Source organism: Narcine bancroftii, chromosome 7, assembly GCF_036971445.1.
Source record: "Narcine bancroftii isolate sNarBan1 chromosome 7, sNarBan1.hap1, whole genome shotgun sequence".
Lineage (NCBI taxonomy): Eukaryota > Metazoa > Chordata > Chondrichthyes > Torpediniformes > Narcinidae > Narcine > Narcine bancroftii.
Window position 1 is genome coordinate 24,442,604 of NC_091475.1, and position 24,671 is coordinate 24,467,274.

General features: G+C 44.7%; 1 protein-coding gene across 26 annotated transcripts in view; it reads right to left on the minus strand.

Annotated features, from left to right (window-relative positions):
• The window catches only part of cadm2b (cell adhesion molecule 2b), a 1,102,220-nt gene that overhangs the window by 151,832 nt on the left and 925,717 nt on the right, over nucleotides 1-24,671 (minus strand). For 18 of the 26 annotated variants that reach the window (XR_011341617.1, XM_069889164.1, XM_069889140.1 and 15 more), the window contains one exon: nucleotides 23,397-23,423. The exons of 6 other annotated variants lie outside the window; for them this stretch is intronic. Coding sequence is in view for 10 of the 20 variants with exons in the window: in XM_069889140.1 (XP_069745241.1) it covers nucleotides 23,397-23,423 (27 nt within the window). In the remaining 10 variants the exon portion in view is untranslated. Of the gene's footprint in view, nucleotides 1-23,273; nucleotides 23,299-23,396; nucleotides 23,424-24,671 lie in introns of those variants that run through there. 2 more of the 26 variants (XM_069889144.1, XM_069889161.1) reach the window with 2 other exon arrangements.

A 24,671-nucleotide genomic window follows, 5' to 3' on the forward strand; every position in this document is an offset into this window, starting at 1 on the left:
GTGATGCCACCATCATCACCCTGTACAAAAACAAAGGCGAGAAATCAGACTGCTCAAACTACAGGGGAATCACGTTGCTCTCCATTGCAGGCAAAATCTTCGCTAGGATTCTACTAAATAGAATAATACCTAGTGTCGCTGAGAATATTCTCCCAGAATCACAGTGCGGCTTTCGCGCAAACAGAGGAACCACTGACATGGTCTTTGCCCTCAGACAGCTCCAAGAAAAGTGCAGAGAACAAAACAAAGGACTCTACATCACCTTTGTTGACCTCACCAAAGCCTTCGACACCGTGAGCAGGAAAGGGCTTTGGCAAATACTAGAGCGCATCGGATGTCCCCCAAAGTTCCTCAACATGATTATCCAACTGCACGAAAACCAACAAGGTCGGGTCAGATACAGCAATGAGCTCTCTGAACCCTTCTCCATTAACAATGGCGTGAAGCAAGGCTGTGTTCTCGCACCAACCCTCTTTTCAATCTTCTTCAGCATGATGCTGAACCAAGCCATGAAAGACCCCAACAATGAAGACGCTGTTTACATCCGGTACCGCACGGATGGCAGTCTCTTCAATCTGAGGCGCCTGCAAGCTCACACCAAGACACAAGAGAAACTTGTCCGTGAACTACTCTTTGCAGATGATGCCGCTTTAGTTGCCCATTCAGAGCCAGCTCTTTAGCGCTTGACGTCCTGCTTTGCGGAAACTGCCAAAATGTTTGGCCTGGAAGTCAGCCTGAAGAAAACTGAGGTCCTCCATCAGCCAGCTCCCCACCATGACTACCAGCCCCCCCACATCTCCATCGGGCACACAAAACTCAAAACGGTCAACCAGTTTACCTATCTCGGCTGCACCATTTCATCAGATGCAAGGATCGACAATGAGATAGACAACAGACTCGCCAAGGCAAATAGCGCCTTTGGAAGACTACACAAAAGAGTCTGGAAAAACAACCAACTGAAAAACCTCACAAAGATAAGCGTATACAGAGCCGTTGTCATACCCACACTCCTGTTCGGCTCCGAATCATGGGTCCTCTACCGGCACCACCTACGGCTCCTAGAACGCTTCCACCAGCGTTGTCTCCGCTCCATCCTCAACATCCATTGGAGCGCTCACACCCCTAACGTCGAGGTACTCGAGATGGCAGAGGTCGACAGCATCGAGTCCACGCTGCTGAAGATCCAGCTGCGCTGGATGGGTCACGTCTCCAGAATGGAGGACCATCGCCTTCCCAAGATCGTATTATATGGAGAGCTCTCCACTGGCCACCGTGACAGAGGTGCACCAAAGAAAAGGTACAAGGACTGCCTAAAGAAATCTCTTGGTGCCTGCCACATTGACCACCGCCAGTGGGCTGATAACGCCTCAAACCGTGCATCTTGGCGCCTCACAGTTTGGCGGGCAGCAGCCTCCTTTGAAGAAGACCGCAGAGCCCACCTCACTGACAAAAGGCAAAGGAGGAAAAACCCAACACCCAACCCCAACCAACCAATTTTCCCTTGCAACCGCTGCAATCGTGTCTGCCTGTCCCGCATCGGACTGGTCAGCCACAAACGAGCCTGCAGCTGACGTGGACTTTTTTTACCCCCTCCATAAATCTTCGTCCGCGAAGCCAAGCCAAAGAAAAAGAAAAAAGAAAGCAGGAGCAGTGTATGAGTCCAACAGGGGAGAGTATAAATCTCAAACTAATGAGGGCTTGGAAAAGAAGTATTGCAATAATTAAGGGTGATTTTAATTATCATATAGATTGGACAAATCAAATTGAGAATGATAACCTTGAGGGTGAGTCATAGAGTGCATTCAGGCTGGCTTTTAGAGAGACCAATCAAGGAGTAGGCTATTTTAGATCTGGCATTGTGTAATGAGATAGGATTAATTAATGATCTCATGGTAAAAGATCCCCTGGGAAAGTGTGATCGGAGCGTGGTAGAATTTCAAATTCAGTTTAAGGGTTAGAAATGTGGGATTGAAGCTGTTAAATCTTGTTTTTGGAGGGTCTAAAATTAATGTCCTGAACTTAAATAAAGGCGATTACATTGGTGTAAGGACAGAGTTGGGAAGAGCAGGCTAGGGGATACATCAGCCATGGTGATCAGGAGATATTTCACTGAGATATATTTTAGTAGGAATGAAAGGCTCCATGAAGAGGATGCATTATCCACGGTGAACTATAGAAGAGAACGATGGGATCAGACATTATCAAAAAGGTGCACAGAGTGGCTGCAACCTGCAGGAGGCCACAGGGATGGGAGATAATTAAAATCAGCAAATGATGACAAATAAAATTACAGAGGGAGCAAACAGTAATAATCATAAACTAGTAAACTGTAAAAACAGAGCAGTTTCTGCAGGTGAATAAATGGGAATGTAATAACGACAGTAAATATTGGTTCCTTGGACGACGAGACTGGAAAATTAATCATGGGAAATTGAGGAACAGCAGAGATTATAAATAATTATTTTCTATCAGTCTTCACGGTAGGAAACATCCGGATAATAGTTGATGATCAAGAGGGAAAAGAGGAGAAATATAAAAACAATCTTGAGCACTGAGGTAAAAGGCTGAGGCAAAATCACAGGGTTAAATACAAAAACTCAAGAAAACAGGAGCAAGATGTGGGAGTGGAGGACAGGCCCAGTTTGTCACTCATTGACAAGATATTGTTGTTGACAGGTTATCCCCCATGGTCTACGTCCTGAGGGGTGAAAGGCAGAGGTTGCAGAGATATTGGGTACATTCCCATAGTCTGCCAGTGTTCCCTGGGTTCCAGAGAAGATCGTGAAATCACAAATGTAACACCATCAAGAAAGTAAGGAGAAAGAAATCTGGAAATTCTAGGCCACGTGGCCAAAGATCCATCATGAGAACATCTTATGAAGCAAGCTGGACAGAGTGAGGGCTTTTCTCTTTGGAGTGGTGAATAACGAGGATGACATTGGAGGTGTACAAGATTATGAGGGGCTTAGATAGGGAGGACAGCCAGCACCTTTTACCTGGGGCAACAATAGCCAATACCAGAGGCCATCTGTATTAGGAGAGCTTAGGGGAAGTGTCAGGGGTAGGTATTTTGCACAGACACTGGTGGGTGCCTGGAATGCATTGGACAGGGTGGTGGTGGAGGCTGGTACAACAGGGAGATTAAAAAGAATCTTAGACAGGCACATGGATATAAAAAAATAGAAGGTTATGGGTGTGAGATAGAGAAAGGTTAGATTGTTGGTTGACTAGGTTTATAGAGGTCAGCACAACATCGTGGGCTGAAGGCCCTGTGTAGTGCTGTTCTATAAGGAGGTTGCTGGAATCCATTATTAAAGTGGTAATAACAGTTCATGTAAAAAAATTATCAAAGACTTGAACAGAGAGGGTGGTGAAAATGTGGACCACATGACCTCAGGAGGAGGTGGAGGCAGGGACTCTCACACCTGACATGCCACTGAAGATGACAGGCTGAGAGCTGGGAAACACAGAAGAGTATTTGATGGCCAGCACCAGCACAGTGGGAAGAGTGGGCATATGACCCCGTTATGAAATCAAAAAGTGCTTCATAAATCCATGGGGCTTCTTTGAGGAGGTACCATGCAGGATAGTGATTGGAGAACCAGTTGGCATAGTGTGTTCAGTTCAGTGCTCAAATGTTTCAGAAAACATTTGGTGAAAGGGTTTTCCCAGTGTAAGATCGTGTGGGTAGGGGTGGGATAAGATATTGCTGGGGTGGGGCGAAAAGTAAAAACACAATGCTGGAGAAACTCAGCAGGTCATACAGTGCCCTTAATATAGCAAAGGTAAAGATAAATAATCAAACTTTTGGGCTTGAGCCCTTCATCAAGAGATGGGGTGAATGGGTCATTTTGAGATTGGAGATCGGGATGTAGTGGGTGGCATGGATAATCAGCCTGGTGGTCTGTGCATTGATGAGTTAGAGAACCACATTTAAATGATTGAAAAATGTTTTCTTTGTGCTGCTCCATTCTGGAATGGGGAAGTGTGGAGATGGTGAGGAGCAAGTTAATTGTGAGTGGTGGGGTTGAGGAGCAATGGTCAGCTGTGTGGAAGTGGGTGGGTTTCAAATCAAAGTTCACCTAATTGGTGTGAGGATGTCTTGGGCGAGGGTTTGCTGAGGTCTGAGCACCAGCCCCACAGGGGGCTCCATTCACTGCAGCTCCCTGCAGCTTGCTGAAGCAGCAGCTTGCAACCATGCTAGAGAAAACACGAGGCTCACAGTCACAGTCACAAGCACTCATTATCAGCAGAAAACACAGGACCAGAATAGAAGGTCCACTCACTAGGAGACAACGCAGGGAAACAGGATGATATGATGTGGCTGGTTCCCCAAAGCTGGGGTGCTGGGGCATGCAGGAAGAATGAGGTAAGGGTGAAAGGTAACGGAAGGTGTCAGATGTGGGGGGGCGGGGAAGTGTGTCTGAGAGGGAGCATTGGGGATGCAGGTTTTAACCACACCAGATCTTGCCCATTTCACCGAAAACCTGGCTATTTGATCCAAATGGCAAGAGCTGGCATTAGTCCGCAGGTTCTCCCGTCTTCTTTCCCTCAGTGTTCATCCCACTCTCCCTTTCCTGCTGCTCTTCTCACCCCAGCCCCAGACTGCTCTACATTCATGGAGGCGGTCAGCACAGAGTTGGCACCATAGCCCAACTTATCCATTGGCAGTCTGGGTGAGTCCCATTGGCCCATGTTTGGTCCCGATCCAAATACTTCCTGTCCATAAATCTGTCCAAATGTCTCTTTGAGGTCTCTCAGCCTAAATGTTAAACTCACAGATTCTGCCTAACCCGTTGAATCATCCAGCAGCTCACTATTTACTCATTGGGGAAGATGGGTTCCCCTGAATTTCCATACACAGAAGTGACCAATGGAGTTCTGCAAGGATCTGTTCTGGGACCCTTGCTCTTTGTTATCTCTATAAATGACTTAGATGAAGAGGTGGAAGGATGGGTCAGTAAGTTTGTGGATGATACTAAGGTTTGAGGAGTTGTGAATGGTGTTGAAGGTTACAAAAGGATATGGACAGGATGTAGAGTTGGGCAGAGAAGTGGCAGATGGAGTTCGATCTGGATAAGTGTGAAGTGATGCATTTTGAAAGGTCAAACCAGAAGGCTGAGTACAGGGTTAATGGTCAGATACTTAAGAGTGTGGACGAACAGTGGGACCTTGGGGGCCAAAATCCATATCCCTCAAGGTTGCTGCGCAATTGATAGGATAGTTAAGAAGGCCTAAGGGATGTTGGACTTCATTAATAGGGGGATTGAGTTCAAGAGTTGAGAGGTCATGTTGCAACTCTACAAATCTCTGGTGAGAACACACTTAGAGTGTTGTGTTCAGTTCTGGTCACCACATTATAGGAAGGATGCAGAAGCTATGGAGAGGTTGCGGAGGAGATTTACCAGGATGTTGTCTGGATTTGAAAATAAGTTTTATGAGGCAAGTTTAGCAGAGCTGTGACTTCTCTCTTTGGAGTGTAGAAGGATGAGAGGAGACTTAAAAGAGGTTTATAAGATTATAAGAGGCCTACATAGGGTGGACAGCCGGTGTCTTTTCTCCCAGGGCAAGAATACTAAATATCAGAGGTCATGTGTACAAAGTGCAGGGAGGAAGATTTCTTTTTGAATATTTTACTTAAAGTTTTTAACCATGAAATTATACAATTAATAAAGAGAGATTTAAAAATAAACAAATTTGAATAATTACATGGAAATATAACCACCTCCCCATTCCTTCTCCATCCTCACCCACCCTCCCACTAAATATAGCATTACAAATATATAATACAGATAATTAAAAATAAAGATTTAAAGAAAAGAAAACCAAAAAAAAAACTAGCATCCATCTGGGTATCATGGAGGATTGGTTCGCACACTATATTCAAATGGCATTACTATAGGTAAATATCTTTTTGGTAAGAAGATCAATACAGGACTAAAGAGGCTGGGAGCACACTTTATAAATGATACCCTCAACTTCTGAGTTGTGTGGATAATAAGCCTCGGAGGGATTCTGGTCAAACTCCAATGGTGGATCCTTGCATCAAAGCACTGGATGCCAACCATGACAGTTCAAGAGGCGCAGGCAGGGCTGGTGTGGGTGACGCTGAGAATGGAGTCACATACAACCCTGAAATTCAGGCCTGGGGTCCGCAGGGACATGGCTAACGCTCCAGCTGCCGCAATGTTGCTGTTCCCCTGCCAGCCTTCTACCTCTGGGTTGTTGTTTGAAGCTTGGTCATAGAGATGGGATATGAGCTCGACCTCTCTGGTTATCCTGTTATGTAACTCCCCCCCCACCCCCACTCCGAGAGAGGAATCATGCCCCCCAGGGAAGATGTGGCACAGAGCCAGGTTCCACTCTCATGTCCTGCGCTGCCTGTGTGGAGTTTGCATGTTCTCCCTGTGGCCATGTGGTTTACCTCCCATGTCCCAAAGGCATGAGGGATGGGAGGTTAACTAGCTCTGTGAGTGGTACAACCTGAAGTGGGGGGAGGAAGGGGTGATGAGAATGTGAGGAGACTAAAAGCTGGGATTAATGTAGTTTTAGTGTGAATGGGTGGTTGATGTGCAGGGCAAACAAATGGACCAAAGGGCCTGCGTCTGAGCTGCATATTATCCTGCTGGAGGAACTCAGCAGGTTACGCAGTGTCCATGGGAAGGAAAGGACCAACGCTTCGGGCCTATGGGTGCCTTATGACCTGCTGTCTTCATTCAGGAGCTCTTTGGAACTGAAAACTTGCCTGGCCTCCTGCATTTGGCTGGTAAAGCAATTCCAAGGGCTCCTCTCTGATCAGAATCCATCCTTTTGTCAAGGCTATGATGCTGGCAGCTGCCACTAAACAGGCGATCAGTGTCAGGAGGAGCTGATACCGCTTTACACCTGGTCTCAGCTTAGAATCAAGCTATTCTTGGAAAATTGACAGGATGCTTTTGTCAGAGGAACAGGTCACATCTGCTGCTACAGCTGGAGCTTCAGTGTTCAGTTAAAACCTCATCTGCAGGGAGACCTGCATCTCCTCCAGATGTCCTCTGATTCGTTTCCTGCCCAGCGATATACTACCTTTAAGGCCCCACTGATACTGCTTCAATTCAGATTTCAGATTTATTGACAAGAGTACATACATGACATCACATACAACCCTGAGATTCTTTTTTTTTCCCTGTGGGGGAAGCAGAATTACCACTAATTGGTAGTGCAAAAAAAAACTGTACACAATGTATTCATGTAAACAAATAAAGAAATGGAAACAAACTGTGTGATACAGAGAGAATAAATCACTAAAGTGCACAAGTAAGAGTCCTTACATGAGTTTGTTGTTAAGGAGTCTGATGGAGGAGGGGTAGCAGCTGTTCCTGAACCTGGTGGTGAGAGTCTTATGGCACCTAGACCTCTTTCCTGTGAACAGATCGTATGCTGGGGTGATTTGGAACCTTGATGATTGCTGCTGCTCTCCAATGACTGTTTCCCTCTAGATGTTCTTGAAGATGGAGAGAGTTTTGCCTGTGATGCCCTGGGCTGTGTCCACTACCTTTTGCAGGGCTTTTCGCTCAGGGGTATTGGTGTCCCCATACCAGAGCGTGATGCAGCCGGTCAGCACACTTTCCATTGCACATCTGTAGAAATTTGCCAGGGTTTCTGGTGTCATACCAAACCTCCACAAACTCCTGAGGAATTAGAGGCACTGACATGCTTTCTTCACAATGCCATTGGTGTGTTGGGTCCCCTTAACAATTGTGTAAATAGACCTTAGAACAGTACTACCTGGAACAGGCCCTTTGACCCAAGTGTCTGTGCTGAGCACAAGATCTAAATCAAACTAAACCTCTGCTGCTTGCCCCTGATCCACTCCCTCCAGGATATCTCCACATTCTGTTGGCTGAAATTCCATCTCCATTTCTGTGGATGAATGCTGATTGAAAGTCTCTGTGCAAACCAAGCCAAGTCTATTGTCATCTGATTGTACAAGTACAACCTGATGAAAATGTTCTCCGGTCCTTGGTTCAGAACACACAGACACACATCCAGACATCACACACATACAGACAAATAATTCATATGCAGGACATATTCAGATATACAAATAATTAAATTATGTTTCAGAATATGAGTCTCGGATAGTCAGTGCGAGCAGTTCCTTTTGTCGTTCAGCGTTCTCACTGCCTGTGGGAAGAAGCTATTCCTCAGCCTGGTGGTGCTGGCTCTGATCCTCCTGTATCTCTTCCCCGACATGAGCAGCTGAAAGATGCTGTGTGCAACGTGGAAGGGGTCCTCAATGATTTTGTGTGCCCTCTTCAGACAACAATCACGGTAGATCACATCAATGAGGGGAGAGAGGATGGGGGGGGGGGGGTGGGTTGGAGGGGGAGGGGGAGAAGAAGAATGTGGCAGGAAATTTCCATCTGATTTTCTGAGCCATGCAACCTAATCTGAGGTAATCAGCATGGGTGGAACTAGTGCCCATTACTGAGCAGAGAATTCTTTCCTCAAATAATCAGGTGATTGGGAACTTGCTCCTCCGATCTTGTCAGGACACATTTTTTAAGATGTAACAACAGTAATAACATCCATTTATGCAGCAAGTTTAACCTCCTGAGGCAATTTACAAGAACATAATTTTAAAAACTGTGCCAAATCTCAAAAGGAGATGTTAGGGGGCAACACAAAGGTTTGGTCAAAGGGAGAGGAGTGTTTATTGTCTTATACATGATTACAATATACAGATGCATTGACATTCTTACCTGCTCCAGTGCATAACAGACACTCACTACAATAACATAACATGTCAAGGAGATAATAAATGTAAAAGGATAGATAAATAATTGTTCACACTTGCAGTGAGGGCAAAAAAATAGTGATGTTTCAGTACTGAAGACAAATCTTTGGTGGCCCTGGGTAGTTTAGGGTCAGGGTGAATCGGAGAGGATCAAGAGCCTGATAGCTCAAATTGTTGGGTGTCAACATCACTAAGGATCTGTCCTGGATCCTCCATGTTGATTTAATCACGAAGAAGGTATGCCAGTGGCTATACTTCCTAAGGTGTTTGAGGAGATTTGGTATGTCACCAAAGACTCTCGAAAAATTCTACAGGTGTACCGTGGAAAGCATTCTGGCAGGTTGCATCACTGTCTTGTATGGAGGTGCAAATGCTCAGAACATGAAAAAACTCCAGAGGGTTGTTTACTTGGCCTGCAACATCACGGGCACCAAACTTCACTCCATTGAGGACATCAACAAGAGGCAATGTCTTAAAAAAGCTGACCCTCACCTCCCAGGTTGTGGTCTCTATGTTCTGCTACCATCGAGAAGAAGATGCAGGAGCCTGAAGACGAGCACTCAGCGGCACAAGGACAGCTTCTTCTCCATCGCCATCAGATTCCCAAATGATCAATGAACCACTGACACTGCCTTCCTTTGACTTTTTCTGCACTATTTCTATTTATTGTTGTAAGGTAGTTTATATAAATATTTGCACGATGATACTGCTGCAACGCAACAAATTTTGTGACTTGTTCATGACTATAAATTTCTGATTCTGATTCTCATTCTGTTGGAAATAAACTATTCTTGAACATAGAGGTGCTGTTAAATTCTTCCAGAAGATAGGAGTGAATAGAGATTGTGACCAGAGCAATGCCGTCGGGGGGTGGGGGGGGGGGGGTTCCTTTATAATATTGGCTGCCTTCTTGAGGCAGTGCGTCACACAAATCTCTGCAATGGATACTAGGTCGGAGACTGTGATGGAACTGGCTGGGTTTATCACTCTCTGCAGCCTTCTAAGTTCCTGGGCATCTGAATTCTCAAACCAGGCTGGGACACAACCTGTCAGTAGACTTTCCACAATCGATTCAACGACATGCCAAAACTCCTCAGAAAGTAAAGGAGTTGGCATACTTTCCCCACTGCTGGCCTCTGGCTTCCCAGGACAGGGACACCCAGCTGCAGCTCTCCAGAGCCAGGCAGCCTGGTCACTGGGTCCAAGTGGGGCAGCTCAAGAAGATCAAGGAGGGAGAGGGAGAGAGGAAAATCACCCTGCTTGCTTGCAAAGTGACTTTGATCAGTAGCAGGGGAAGGAGCCTGATTGAAGTCATTCCAACAAAATGTTAAATTATCACATTAATGCATCAACGTCCATCATGTTTCAAAGTCAAAGAGTAATTTCCATCCTGAGAGGGAGTCTGATGAATGAAACCTCAGCGACTGTGATTGGACTGAGGCAGAACCATGCCAACAGGAACACAGTCCACGTTGCACACGTGCCCACCTCGTCCCCACAGGAGATGCAAAATAAACACCTCAGAATCAGAATCAAAATATATTGTCATGAACATGTTATGAAACTCATTGTTTTGCAGCAGCTTTCACAGTGTAAAAAGTGTTACAAATTACATTTTTTAAATAAATAAATGAGTGCAAAAGAAGAGATAAAAAGGTGAAGTAGTGTTTGTGGTTCATTATCCATTCAGAAATCTGATGGTGGTGGGGAAGAAGCTGTCTTTGTGCCATTGGGTTTTTGTCTTCTGATGGTAGCAGTGTGAAGAGGGCATAGCCTGGGTGGAGAGGGTCCTTGAGGATAGAGGCTGCTTTCTTGATTCACCACCTCTTGTAGATGTCCTTGATGGAGTGAAGACTGATGGCCATGATGACACTGGCTGGGTTCACAACTCTCTGTAGTCTTTTCCTGTCCTGGGCATTGATATTTCCATACCAGACAGTGATACAACCAGTTGGAATGCTCTCCACGATACACCTGTAGAAATTTGCAAGTCAGTGATAACACATCTCCTCACTAAGTATAACTGCTGGTGAGCCTTCTTCATGATTCCATCGACATGGAGGTCCCAGGACAGATCTTCAAAGATGTTGACACCCAGGAATTTGAAGTTGGGGTCATCTGAAGTGGGGAGCTTTACATAATACTCAATCCTTTCAGCAACCTTGCTGAATGATGATCTGTTTGAATTCTGTTTGCCGTGTGCAACAACATCCAGTCTCTCCCTCACCATGAGGTGACCTGGAGGGAATTTCTATCAGTTAGTTCACTTGGGAATTGAGGTCTGATGAGTCAGGAAAGGGTTAAAGATTGCGGAATACAACATTCTACCATCCATCAATGTGCTGAAGCTATGGATTCCTGTACTACCCCTGCACCGACTCGTACATGATCCCTGGGAGGGTGACTGATTGTCAGACAGTACTCTGTCTGGTTGTGCCTCTTTTGACCATGCCTTTGATCATCTCTGACATAGGAAGAGGCCATGTGGCCCATCATATCAGTGCTAGTTCTTTGGAGAGTTCTATTACCCCTATTCTCTCCGTGTCCCACCATTCTCACCCTCCTGAGCTTTTTTCCCTTTCTTTTTATTCAGGAACCTGCCTGATTTTTACTTGTACCATGAGGCTCAGGCTTGAAACGTTTACCTCCTATGGAGCCTGCAAGAGCAGCTGAGTTCCTCCAGCATTTATGTGTTTTTACTTCTCTCTTTCCTGCCTTTCCATGAACCATGTTGCTTCATTTTCAGGCAGTAAGTTCCAGATCAGAGTGGCACCAGGTTGGTGGAGGGCTCTCCTCACATCCTTCCTATACCACTTGCCCGTGACTTTGTAACTGCTATGAGGAACTATCAAAACCAGCAAGGATTTTGTTCACAGACATCACATCTTCTCTCAGTTCTAAAAATAAATAAACTCTCAGTCAGCAATTCTGGGGAGTTTAAACAAGAATCTGCAGGTGTTGGGGCCAAGTGCAGTACTGTGTTGGAGGCACTGAACAGGTCATGCAGCATCCACAGGGCGTAAAGGTAGTCCTGCAGAAGGACTCCGACCTGAAACATCGACTGCTCTTTTCTTCCTCTGTATGCTGTTTGACCCTGCTTTGATGCTCCAGTACAGCATAGTACAGGCCCTTTGTCCCCAATGATGTGCCGACCCATATATTCTTTTTAAAAAGTACTACCCTGTAACCCTGTAACCCTCTATTTTTCTTCCATTCTCTTAAATGCTTCCACCACCATCCCTGGCAAGGCATTCCAGGCAACCACACTCTGTGTAAAAGACTTACCCCTGATGTCTCCTCCAAACTTCTCTCCCATTCTCAATTTAAATGGCCAAAAGAGGCCATTTGTGTATTCTGATAGATAACAATTTGAACAACTTGTATAAACTGAACTATGCACAATTGCTTTAAAAAGTAGAAGAGAATTTAAAGAAATGGGTTACTCCTTCCTCCAATAATTTTAGTAAGTAAATTGTATAAAGAATAATATTTTCCCATGGGTGCAATATCTTTTTCAAATATTACCAATTTTGTAACCACAAAAGTTCTTTCAGAAACTGAATAAATATATCAAGATTTTTTTTTGTGGAAGGGGAAGACATCTTGGGTATCTATAGAAAAGTTAACTTGGAAGTATGAATTGGGAGGGCTGCAACTTTCTCATTTTAAAAATTATTATCAAGCAGCTCAGCTGAGATTTCTTGCTTCTCTGAGGAATCTAAAATACCAGCCCCTGGATTAAGATAGAACTGGAGAGAACCTAGCAGAAGAGGTTATTTAGAAATGGGATTCAAAATTGTTAACTGGTTCAAGGGAAGCACCCTTACAACATTTGATGACCTTTTGAACAAAACTGAACAATGCAATTGGTTCAAAGAGTATAATCTTATACCTTTAACAAAGGATAATCAATTTATGAATATTTGGTTTCTTAAAGGAATTAAGATAAGTGGAAGATTGTTTTGAAAAGGGACAAGTGTTGTCATTTCAACAATTATAAATAAATATGGAATGTCACAAAATATGCTTTTTTCTTATCTACAAGTGAGAGGGTATTTGCAAGAAAAGTTAGGCACCACTTTGACGTCACTGTCTGATAGTGAGATAGAGCTTCCTATTAGGAAAGTTGTACTAAGAAATTTACTTTTATAATGTATAACATGTTACAGGCAAGTATTATTAAAAAAGCACTTCAGAAGCCAAGACGGAAATGAGAAGAGGATTTGAACATGGTGATTTGTGAGAAATGAAGGGCTGAACTTTGTATGACCAATGTCATTAATGTTAGGTATAGTTTAGTTCAATATAACTCTATACATCAACTATATTTAACACCTCAAAAGCTGCATAAAATGAAATCTGATTTATCAGTACAATGCTTTAGATGTGGTGAAAAGGTAGGTACTTTTTTTTTACATTCTATGTGCTCATGGTCTAAGGTTAGGCCTTTCTGGGTAAATCTGAGTAGTTTAGTAAACCACAATAATATATTTTTGTCTGAAGAAAAATTTGCGTAAAGTCCAGTAACTAATTTTGGAATTTGATGATGTGTGTTCCCTGGATAATTGCCTCCAATTTTAAGACCTTGCCAGGAACATTAAGTGAGCCATTAATTTTCATTTCAAACTGCTGTTAGTACATTCTGCAGAGCAAAAGCAGAAATCCCTGGTTCAGCCCCATGAGTCTTTTTGTCGCAGGAATAATTAAGCTGACAAAATCAATCTTTGGAGCTACTACAGCAAGATAGTCGGCAGAAAAAGCTGCAGAAACGTCATTCCTAGAGTGAAATGAGTGGGGAGTGTTCCCCATCAGAGAGCAGGAATGTTTGGAGAGGTCGGGTGTGGAGAGGGCCAGGGAGCTGGGGGTAGGGGGAGCCTGGGGAGATAAATGGCTCCAAAGGTTGATCACATACAGATACAGGTCCTTCAGCCTACATGGTCTGTGCTAACCATGGTGCCAATTTCAACTAATCCCATGGACTGGGCATGGACTATGTCATGGAGTGAAACAGGTATAATGGAACAGGTGTCTACCTGAGATAGCCCCATTTGTCTGTAACGTCCTAAAGGGTTTGGGCAGCGTGGTTGGTGCTACATAGTTACAGCACCAGTGACCCGGATTCAAATCCCACATTATCAGTAAGGAGTTTTTTCGTTCTCTCCGTGTCTGCATCAGGGGCTCCAATTTCCTCCCACTCTACAAAACATGCCGCTTTAACACCAAAAGGAAGAGAATTTGCTGAACATTCCTGGGCTCACTGTGATCGCTGTTGAGTATATTTATGGCATTTGTCTCATTAAAACTAACTTTTTTGATGTTCTTCGTAAAATTTTGCATACAAATTTTCTGTTGCTTATGGTATTTTGGACTGTGATTCATGCCATTGTCAGGATTTTAATGATGCCAGCGCTTGCTTTTGCAGTGATTGGAATCGCTGACTTCCTCTGGGAATAATCAGGCCAGCTCACACTGGAAAATGCTGCAAATTAGTCACTGGGGGAGACACATTGTGAGAAGAGATGGTCTGAATTTCAAAGGGCGGGTGGGCCTATATGAGTGAACAACAGAGGAGCAAGGAATTAGGGCAGGGCGAAATCTCAGGCTGGGAGACTGGACGTCAGTAAAGGGAAAGAGAATGAACATGGAGTCAGTAATACAGTCACATACAGGCAGGGGAGCATGATGTCGGTCGCACACGAGACTGCTGAGCAAGGTAAGAGGGTGTGGCATTACGGGAAGGATACTAGCAGGGTAGAAGACTGGCTGACTGGCAGGAGCAGAGAGTGGGGATAAAAAGAGCCTATTCTGGCTGGCTGCTTGTGACCAAAGGGGTCCCACAGGGCTTTGTGCTGGGGCTGATTCTTTTCATGCTAAAAGACCAGAAGACATCGGTACAGAAATTGGCCATTCAGCCCATCAAGTCTGCCCTGCCATTCCATCAAAAGCTGATCTATTTTCCCACTCAGCCCAACTGCCTGGCCTTCTCCCCATGACCTTTGATGCCCTAGTTAATCATGAACCTATCAATCCCTGCCTTAAATACTCTTAATGGCTTGGCCTTCATAACCGCCTGTGGCAACAAATTCCACGGATTTACCACCCTCTGGCTGAAGAAATTCCTCCACATCTCTGTTCTAAGTGCATGCCCTTCAATCCTGAAGTTGTGCCCTCTTGTCCTAGACTCTCCCACCATGGAAAACAACCTTTCGACATCTACTCTGTTCACGCCTTTCAACATTCAAAATGTTTCATTGAAATCCCCCCTCATTCTCCTAAACTCCAGTGAATACAGGCCAAGAGCTGTCAAACACTCCTCATATGATATTCCTTTCATTCCTGGAATCATCCTTGTGAACCTCCTCTGAAACCTCTCCATCGTCAACACATCCTTTCTTAAATGAGGAACCCAAAACTGCTCACAATACTCCAAGTGAGGACTCACTTATAAAGCCTCAACATCACATCCCTGCTCTTGTATTCTATTCCTCTTGAAATGAATACAAGCATTGCATTTGCCTTCTTCACCACTGACTCAACCTGCAAGTTTACCTTTCGGCTATCCTGCACAAGGACTACTTTGCATCTGGGTATTTTCAATCTTCTCCCCATTTATAAATTTGTCTGATCATTTATTTTTCCTACCAAAGCACATGACCGTACACTTTCCGACATTGTATTTCATTTACCACTTCTTTGCCCATTCTCCCAATCTTCCTAAATCCTTCTGCAGCCTCTGTGCTTTCTTTATACTACCAGCTCCTCCACCTACCTCCTTACCATCGTTAACTTGGCCACAAAGCCATTCATTCCATCATCCAAATCGTTAATATAGAACATAAAAAGAAGTGGCCCAACACCAACCTCTTCAAAGAATTTCAATAGGTTTGTCAAGCAAGGTTTTCCTTTAAGGACATCAGGCTGGCTTCGGCCCATCCTGTCATATACCTGCAAGTATTCATAACCTCCCTTGAAAATCGATTCCAACATTTTCCCAACCACTGATGTCACGCTAACCAATCTATCATTTCCTTTCTGCTACCTCCCTCTCTTCTTGAATAGTGGGGTGACAGTTGCGATTTTCCAGTTCTCCAGAACCATGCAGAATCTATTGATTCCTGATTGCTCCACAATCTCCACTGCTACTTCTTTCAGGACCCATCTGGTCTGGGAGACTTATCCACCCTGAGATTCAGCCTTGTAAAAGTAACTGCACTCACTTCCATTCCTTGGTACTCTTTGATATCTAGTACACTGTCAATCATTTGGGTGAGGTTGATACAAAGATAGGAGGAGGGACAGGTGGCATTGCAGAGTGATCACTGGATGGAAAGGTCATTGTATTGTGTGTTTTTGTGTGTGTAGTGTGGACTGGAAAGACTGTTTCGTCGGGTTGTACATGTACAATCAGATGATAATAAACTTGATCTTGAGTTAATTCTGGCCCATCACAAGAGAAATCCATTCATCCCACTTACACAGAACAGTGCATCAAAGGAATAGGCCCTTCAGCCCAATGACTGCACTTCCTTCTGCTAGCCCATGATCCATATCCCTCTTTTCCCTCCATGTGTTTACCCAAAGATTTTTTAAAACGCTACTATAGTATCTGCTTCCACCACTACCCCTGGCAGCTCGTCTCAGGCACCCACCACTCTGTGTAAAAAACTTGCACATCTTGTTCAAATTTCCCCCTTTCACTTGAAATGCATTAGAGTACATTTTGTGTGTGAAGCTTTTACCCTGGGGAAAAAGATTCTAACGGTTCATCCTGTAATTTCATAAACATTTATTAGGTCCCCCCTCAGCCTCCGACACTCCAGACAAAACAACCCAAGTTTGTCTGACCTCTTCCCATTGATCACACCATTTAAACCAGGCAGCATCCTAATAAACCTCTTCTGTGCCCTATCAATGGCTTCCACATCCTTCCTGTCCTGGGGAAACCAGATCTGTACACAGGATCCCAAGAGTGATCTCCTCAATGTGACCTCCTAACTTTTATACTCAATGTCCCACCCAATGAAGCCAAGGGTACGATACTCTCGATCTACTTGAATGACAACTTTCAATGAGCAATGGGCCTGGACCCCTCAGCACATCAATGCTTATGACAGCCCTATCATTTACTGTGCGCATTCCCCTTACATTTGACCTCCAAAACTTTATTCCTTTCAGATATTTGTCTAGTTCCCAATCCAGTGGGACTTTATAGTTGGGGCAATACTTGAAGCTATCATTAAGGATGAAAAAGTGATGTATTTGGTAGAAATGCCAGGGAAATCAAACATGGATTTAGGACAAAATAACTGGAATTCTTTGTGGAACAAGTGGATGTTGTGTACTTGGATTTCCAGGAGATGTTCGATTAGGTGCCGCATAAAAGAGTAATCTACAGGATTGTTAGCACCCGTCCGTATCGACCCACTTCTGACCCCACTTCTCCGTACTGACACCCTGACTTCGCCTGTCTATACTGACCCCCCTCCTGACCCCACTGGTCCATAATGACCCCTTCCTGACCCCACCTGTCTGTACTAACCCCACCCATCTATATCGACCTCCTTCTGACCCCACCTGTCCTTACTAACTCTCTCTGACCCAGTCTGTCTATACTTTGCCCTTCCTGACCCCACCTGTCCATTATGATCCCTTCCTGACACCACCTATCCACCTGACTCACCCTCTCTGACCTCACCTGTCCATACTGACCTCTCCCTGATCCCACCTGTCCACCTGATCCCCTCCTGACTCCACCTATCCATACCAACTCCTTCCTGACCTCTCCTGTCCATACTGACTTCTCCCTAACCCCACCTCCATCGTGAACCATCCCTGACCCCACCTGTCCATATTGACCCATCCTGATCTCACTTGTCCACCAGACCCCCTCCTGATCCCAGCTGTCCATCTAACCCCTCCCTGGCCTCACCTGTCAACCTGACCCCCTGCCTGACTCCACCTGTCTGTACTGACCCATTCCTGACCCCACCTGTCTGTACCAACCCGCTCTTGACCCCACCTGTCCGTATTAACCTCCTCCTAACCCCACCTGTCCATACTGACCCCTCCCTGACCCCAATTGTCTATACTGCTAAGGGTATATGTCGCAAGATCACAAGATAAAGGAACAGAAGTAGGCCATTCAACCCATTGGGTCTGCTCTGCACCACCACCCTGAGCTAAACCATTTGCACATCTAGTTCCAAATTCTGGCCTTTTCTGCATATCCCTTGATAACCTGACTAATTAGATACCTATCAATTTCCTTCTTAAACTCCCCCAATCATCAGGTCTCCACAGCTGTACATGGCAAAGAATTCCACAAATCCACGACCCTCTGGCTAAAGAAATTTCTCCTCATCTCTGTTTCAAATGGATACCTTCTAATTCTAAGACTATACTCTCTTGTCCTGGATTCACCCACTAAGGGAAACAGATTATTCACATCTACTCTGTCCAATCCTTTCAGCATTTGAAATGTTTCTATGAGATCCCCTCTCATTCTTCTATACTCCAATGAATACAGTCCAAGAGCCACTAAACGTTCCTTGTATTCCAGGAATCATCCTGGTAAATCTTCTCTGTACTCTCTCCAAAATCATTACATCTCTTCTAAAATAAGGGGCCTGAAACTGCACACAGTTCTCCAAATGAGGTCTCACCAGTGCCCAACAGAGTGTCACCAACACCCCTTTAAACTTATACACTATTCCTCTTGAAATGAATGCCAACATAACATTCACTTTCTTTACCACTAATCCAACCTGGTGGCTAACTTTTAGGTTTTCTTGCATGAGGACCCCCTTTGCACTTACGAAATTTGAATTTTCTCCTCATCCAAATAATAATCTGCCTGTTTACTTCTTCTTCCAAAATGTCCAACTGTACATTTCTCAACATTGTATCTCATCTGCCATTTCTTTGCCCACTCTCCTAAACTGTCCAAGTCTCTCTGCAACCTTTCGGTTTCTCCTCATCCTTTTCACTGTCTGGACACCTCATCATTGAAACACTTCAGTCATTTACCCTCAGCCTCCCCTGCTCCAAAGGCCCTAATCTTTTCCCACAGTTACAATTTCCAAACCTGGCAATATCCTGCTAACTCTCCCCTGCTCCATTTCCGGTCCCGTTATGTGTGTGTATAGGCTGATAACCAAATCCACCTGCCTACTTGGCATCACATTTACTTCTAGTGGGCCTCTCTGCTCTTGAATGTCAGGTTTTGGCCAATGAAGCAAAGCTTCCTGTTGGCTCTGATCAGGGTGGCTGTGTACTGTAAATTATCACACCACCACTCCAGGACCACCAACAACCAGTCTACATTATTGACACAGCGTTGACAAATCTTCCTTTCATAGTCATTATCTTTGATTTCTCTTCTTGTATGTTAATTATATTTTAATTGTTGTTGGTCCATTTGACCTACTTGCGCGGCCACATTTTTAATTGCATTTTAAAATTTAAATTTAGACATACAGCACTGTAACAGGCTCTTTTGGCTCATGAGTCCATGCTGCCCAATTACACCAAATTAATCTAAACACCGGTAATTTTGAACAGTGGGAGGAAACCAGAGCCCCCAGGGAAAACCCATGCAGACTTGAGGAGATTCGAACTTGGGTCACTGGCACTGTAACAGCGTTGTGGTAATGACTACACTAACCGTGCCACCCATCATTACACTAACCGTGCCACCCATCGCTATGCTAAGCATGTCACCCACCATTATGTTTACTGTGCAGCCCAAAGCTACGCTAACTGTGCCGCCCACCATTACACTTACCATGCAGCCCACTGCTACTCTAACTGCGCCACCCGTTTATATAATAAATTCTCACTTTGACATAGATACCCCTTTGTTCACCCACACCATTCACGTAAACACTTGTCTTGCCATCACATAACTCTATAGGTTACAATCCACTTTTCTGTCTAACCGTCAGTCTATCTCTCCACATAGGTGCCCTGACCTGATAAGTCTTTCCAACATTTTCTGTTTGTCTTTCAGATATCCAATCTCTGCAGTGGTTTTAATTTGCTTCTCTATTTTCCTGCAGTCTCCATCTTTTTTATTTTCAGGGCTAACTAGACTGAAAATTTGGGCATAATCTTCAAACTTCTTTTCAAAACCCCTCACTAAGATTAAATTCATTTTAAACAACAATGATAACTCAGTTTATTTCATCCTTAGACTTAGAATCAGGTGTAAATAGATCACAGAGTGAGCAGGAGATGTATCACAGAAAGAGCTGTGTAGTGAGGAGAATGTATCACAGTGATATCTGCTGTGTAGTGAGGGGAGGTGTATCACAGTGATATCAGCTATGTACTGAGGGGGAGGGGTATATCACAGTGATATCCGCTAAGTAGTGAGGGGAGGTGTATCACAGTGATATCAGCTATGTAGTGAGGGGGAGAGGTATATCACAGTGATATCCGCTAAGTAGTGAGGGAGGTGTATCACAGTGATATCAGCTATGTAATGAGGGGTAGGGGTATATCACAGTGATATCCGCTGTGTAGTGAGGGGAGGTGTATCACAGTGATATCTGCTGTGTAGTGAGGGGAGGTGTATCACAGTGATATCAGCTATGTAGTGAGGGGGAGGGGTATATCACAGTGATATCCGCTGTGTAGTGAGGGGAGGTGTATCACAGTGATATCAGCTATGTAGTGAGGGGTATGGGTATATCACAGTGATATCCACTGTGTAGTGAGGGGAGGTGTATCACAGTGATATCCGCTGTGTAGTGAGGGGAGGTGTATCACAGTGATATCAGCTGAGTAGTGAGGGGAGGTGTATCACAGTGATATCAGCTATGTAGTGAGGGGTAGGGGTATATCACTGTGATATCCGCTGTGTAGTGAGGGGAGGTGTATCACAGTGATATCCGCTGTGTAGTGAGGGGAGGTGTATCACAGTTATATCAGCTATGTAGTGAGGGGTAGGGGTATATCACAGTGATATCCGCTGTGTAGTGAGGGGAGGTGTATCACAGTGATATCAGCTATGTAGTGAGGGGAATGTACACAGTGATATCAGCTATGTAGTGAGGGGGAGGGGTATATCACAGTGATATGCGCTGTGTAGTGAGGGGAATGCATCACAGTGATATCAGCTATGTAGTGAGGGGTAGGGGTATATCACAGTGATATCCGCTGTGTAGTGAGGGGAATGCATCACAGTGATATCAGCTATGCAGTGAGGGGGAGGGGTATATCACAGTGACATCTGCTGTGTTGTCAGTGGAAGTGTATCACAGTGATATCGGCCATATGGGGGGGGGGTAATTGCTTGATATCTGCCATGTAATGAGCTTTCCTGAACACGTTTGACAAATCCCATCCCATCTAAACCTTTCACACTGGCTTTTCCAGTCATTATTATGGAAAGTTAAAATCCTTTACTAGGACACCTTATTTGATTCCTCTAATTCCTGGTGACTCTCTTGGGGCCTGTGGTTTCATTCCAACAAGGTGATCCTGTTTTTCTTATTCCTCATCTCCACCCATATAGCTTCACTAGCCAGCCCATCTGTAATGTCTCCTCTGGCCATCACCATGACATCCTTCTTCATCAATAATGCAACCCCTTCCCTCCACTTCTACCCCCATCTCTGTCCCTCCTCAAGCATTTATACCCTAGAAGTTCTGTTCTGAAAGTTTCTGCAAGATTTTTGTTTCTTCTAACTATATTAAGTGTGGGGAAATTGGGCTACATTGCAGTGAGGAATCCTCCTGCCAGTAATAAAACCAAGATTGGTTTTCTGATTGGTGTTCAAGAGGCAGAGTGATGAAGGATATTCAAGGCAATCAATTGTGAAACCATATGTGGCAGGATGCTGCGATAAAATCTCCAGGAAGATTATAACAGGATAGAGACAGGTGCAAAATTGGGTGGAGAAGTGGCAGATGGGGTTTGATCCGGATAAGTGTGAGGTGATGCATTTTGGAAGGTCAAACCAGAAGGCAGAGGATGTGGCGGTGCTCATCCTCATGGCGAACCGGCCCCGCTTGTATCGCCACGTGGCGGGGCAGCCATGGGGAAATGGCATCGTCAGAGTTTTCTCTCTGACTCCAGCCTCCCTTCCAGCGCGCACCCTGGGCAGCGATTATGACGTCACAATGCACCAGGTGACTGAGCTCATGTTGCCCTTAAAGGGGTGCGCGGAATTTAAATAAAAAACAGTCGTTAACGACCCTCAATGTGGTGGCTGTGTTTCTTCCACTGCTCACACCGCCACAAGGGCATGGTTAATGGAAGGATTCTTGACAGCGTGGAGGAATAGAAGGATCTTGGGGTCCAAATACATAGATCTCTCAAGGATGGCATGTAAGAGCTAAGGTTTTTCTCTTTGGAGAGGAAAAGGTTGAGAGGTGACAATTGAGAGATCTAAGATAGGGTGGATAGCTAGTACTATTTTTCTGGGGCAACAAATGCAAATACCAGAGGTTGCCTGTATAAAAGGTGAGGGAAGGAAAGTTTACGGTAGATGTCATGGGTACGTTCTTTTTTTTTTACACAGAGTGGTGACTGCCTGGAATGCATTGCTTGGGGTAGTGGTGGAGGCTGGTACAATAGGGACATTCAAATACTCTTAAATAGGAACATGGATGTAAGAAAAATAGAGGGTTGTGGGTGTGAGGTAGAGAAGGGTTAGATTGTTGTAGTGTAGGTTTCCATAGCGCAGTGTCAACATCATGGGCTGAAAGGCCTGTAGTGTGCTGGAATGTTCTACGTTCTATGTCAGCTGCCCATACAGAATTGGCAATCCCAACACAATGCAGATGACAGGCAGTTTATAACAGCCCTATCAGATGTGTACCAGTGGGGAGTATTGTAATGAGGAGAAATGTGTACAATGGAATGATGGAGCTACTTAAGTAAAGAGGGCTCTCTAATTTGGAGTCTTTGAAGGTGATGCTATTCATGTTCCTGTGAAGACAGTGAAGGAGAGAGCATGCTGATTCTGTCAGCCCACTCGGTGGCTTTGGCAGGACTGTGCGTGCAGGATGTACTGGTTCTCAGGGAGTTTGAAAACCCAAATATCAACCAGCTCATTCTCAACTCAAGGCCTCAACTTTCCAAGAGGTCTGAGGAGATTTGGCATCTCGGCAAATACTCGATCAAACTTCCACATGGACTGTGGAAAGTATACTGGCAGGTTGCATTTCAGAAGGCTCCAGAAGGTAGCAAACACATCTGTCATGGGCTCCAACCTCCCATCCACTGATGACATCCCTGTAATGCGTTGCCTCAAGAAGCCAGCCAACATTATAAAGGACCCCATCACCTTTTTCTCATTGTTACCTTAGGGCAGGAGGTACAGAAGCTTGAAGACTTTCACCTCTAGGCTCAAGAGCAGGTTCTTTCCAACAGCTATCAAGCTCTTGAACCTCCCCCCTACTACGCTTAGCATAAAACTCCTCCAATGCCACAAAATAGACTGTCTGGACTATGTAATACAAATTTCCATAGGTTTTTTTTAAGTACCTGTACAGCTGCAGCAAGAACTTTGGTGCCTATATACATTGTACAATGTATATGACAAATGATCATTCTCAATCTCCCCAAAACATCCCAGCACCACTCCGAGGAATCGAGAAGTTTACTGACCTTTACCTTTGGATTTGGATGCAGCCACTGGGAGCACAGAGAGTGAAGCAATGGGTGAAGAAAACAGAAAGGAGGAATTAGACAGATGTTGGTTTAGAGCTGGTTCAAAGAAACTGTACCCCATCTCTCCTCCTGCCAGCTATTCAGACAGGCTCAGAGTTCCGGTGGGTACAATTTCCCTGGCACACCAAAGCAAGCAATTCTATTCATAAACTACATGCAAGACATGCACAGTGAACACTGCAGCAAATGTTGCTTCAGCAACCCCATCAGGCTGAGTCCGATAGTTTCACTGACAGAGATGGGCAGGGGCACGGGGCAATGGTGGAGCTCAGCTCTGATTGGTTGTGGATAGACCTCTGGAATGAGCTCCTGTGTTCTTTGGGTTGGTGGGGAACCAGGAACGTTCCTCATGCTGCATCATAGGGTGGGTTCCCCCTCAGCAGAGCGCTCAGATGAGGGGAACATACTTCCTGCCACAGGGGCAAGGCTCGCCTACAGCTCTGGAACAACCAGCTCAACCTTCCTCAGAGACTTTGGAAGGAAGAAAACAGCTTCAGGGTTGGCCATTGCTGAATGGCTGTGCAAGGCAGGAATGGATCCAAGTAATGCATGCATTCTCGACCAACTTCTCAATGAAAATGTAAGGGTTTCTGAAACAACCATTGTCTTATTCCACTTTTTGTCAGGTCAGTTCACATAAAATTACTATTCACTCAAAAATTCAGGCACATTAATTTTGAAAATTAAGGCTAGAAAAGAAAAGCGGTTAGTGGATTATTATCATACATTATTTCCAGGTTAACCTCCCCATTCAAAGAGCACAAAATGTCTGACACACACAGTAAGGATTAATACTGAGACTAGTGGTTTGGGCTGAGAAAGAAGAAAAGTGAAGCAGCAAGCTGCTGGTCACAATGGAGTGGAGGCTTGGCTGGGTCCACAGCACCCATCTCACCACAGTTTCCCAGAATTGGTGGGGCATAGAACATGGGATAGTGCCTGTGCTGACCATGCTACCACATTAATCTGCCTGCATTTGATCGAGATCCCTCCATCCCCTGCTCATTCACAGGCCTGTCTAAATTCATCTTAAACACTGATGATGCATTTTATATAAAGCCTGCCCTGCACATCTTCAAAAATTCCCTCTCTCACTTTAAACCTATATCCTCTAGTATTTCAAAGTTAAGGTTCCTTTTATTACCACATAAAAATATATTACAAATGTAACACACATGACATACTTTAACTTCATACTTTGACATTTAAACC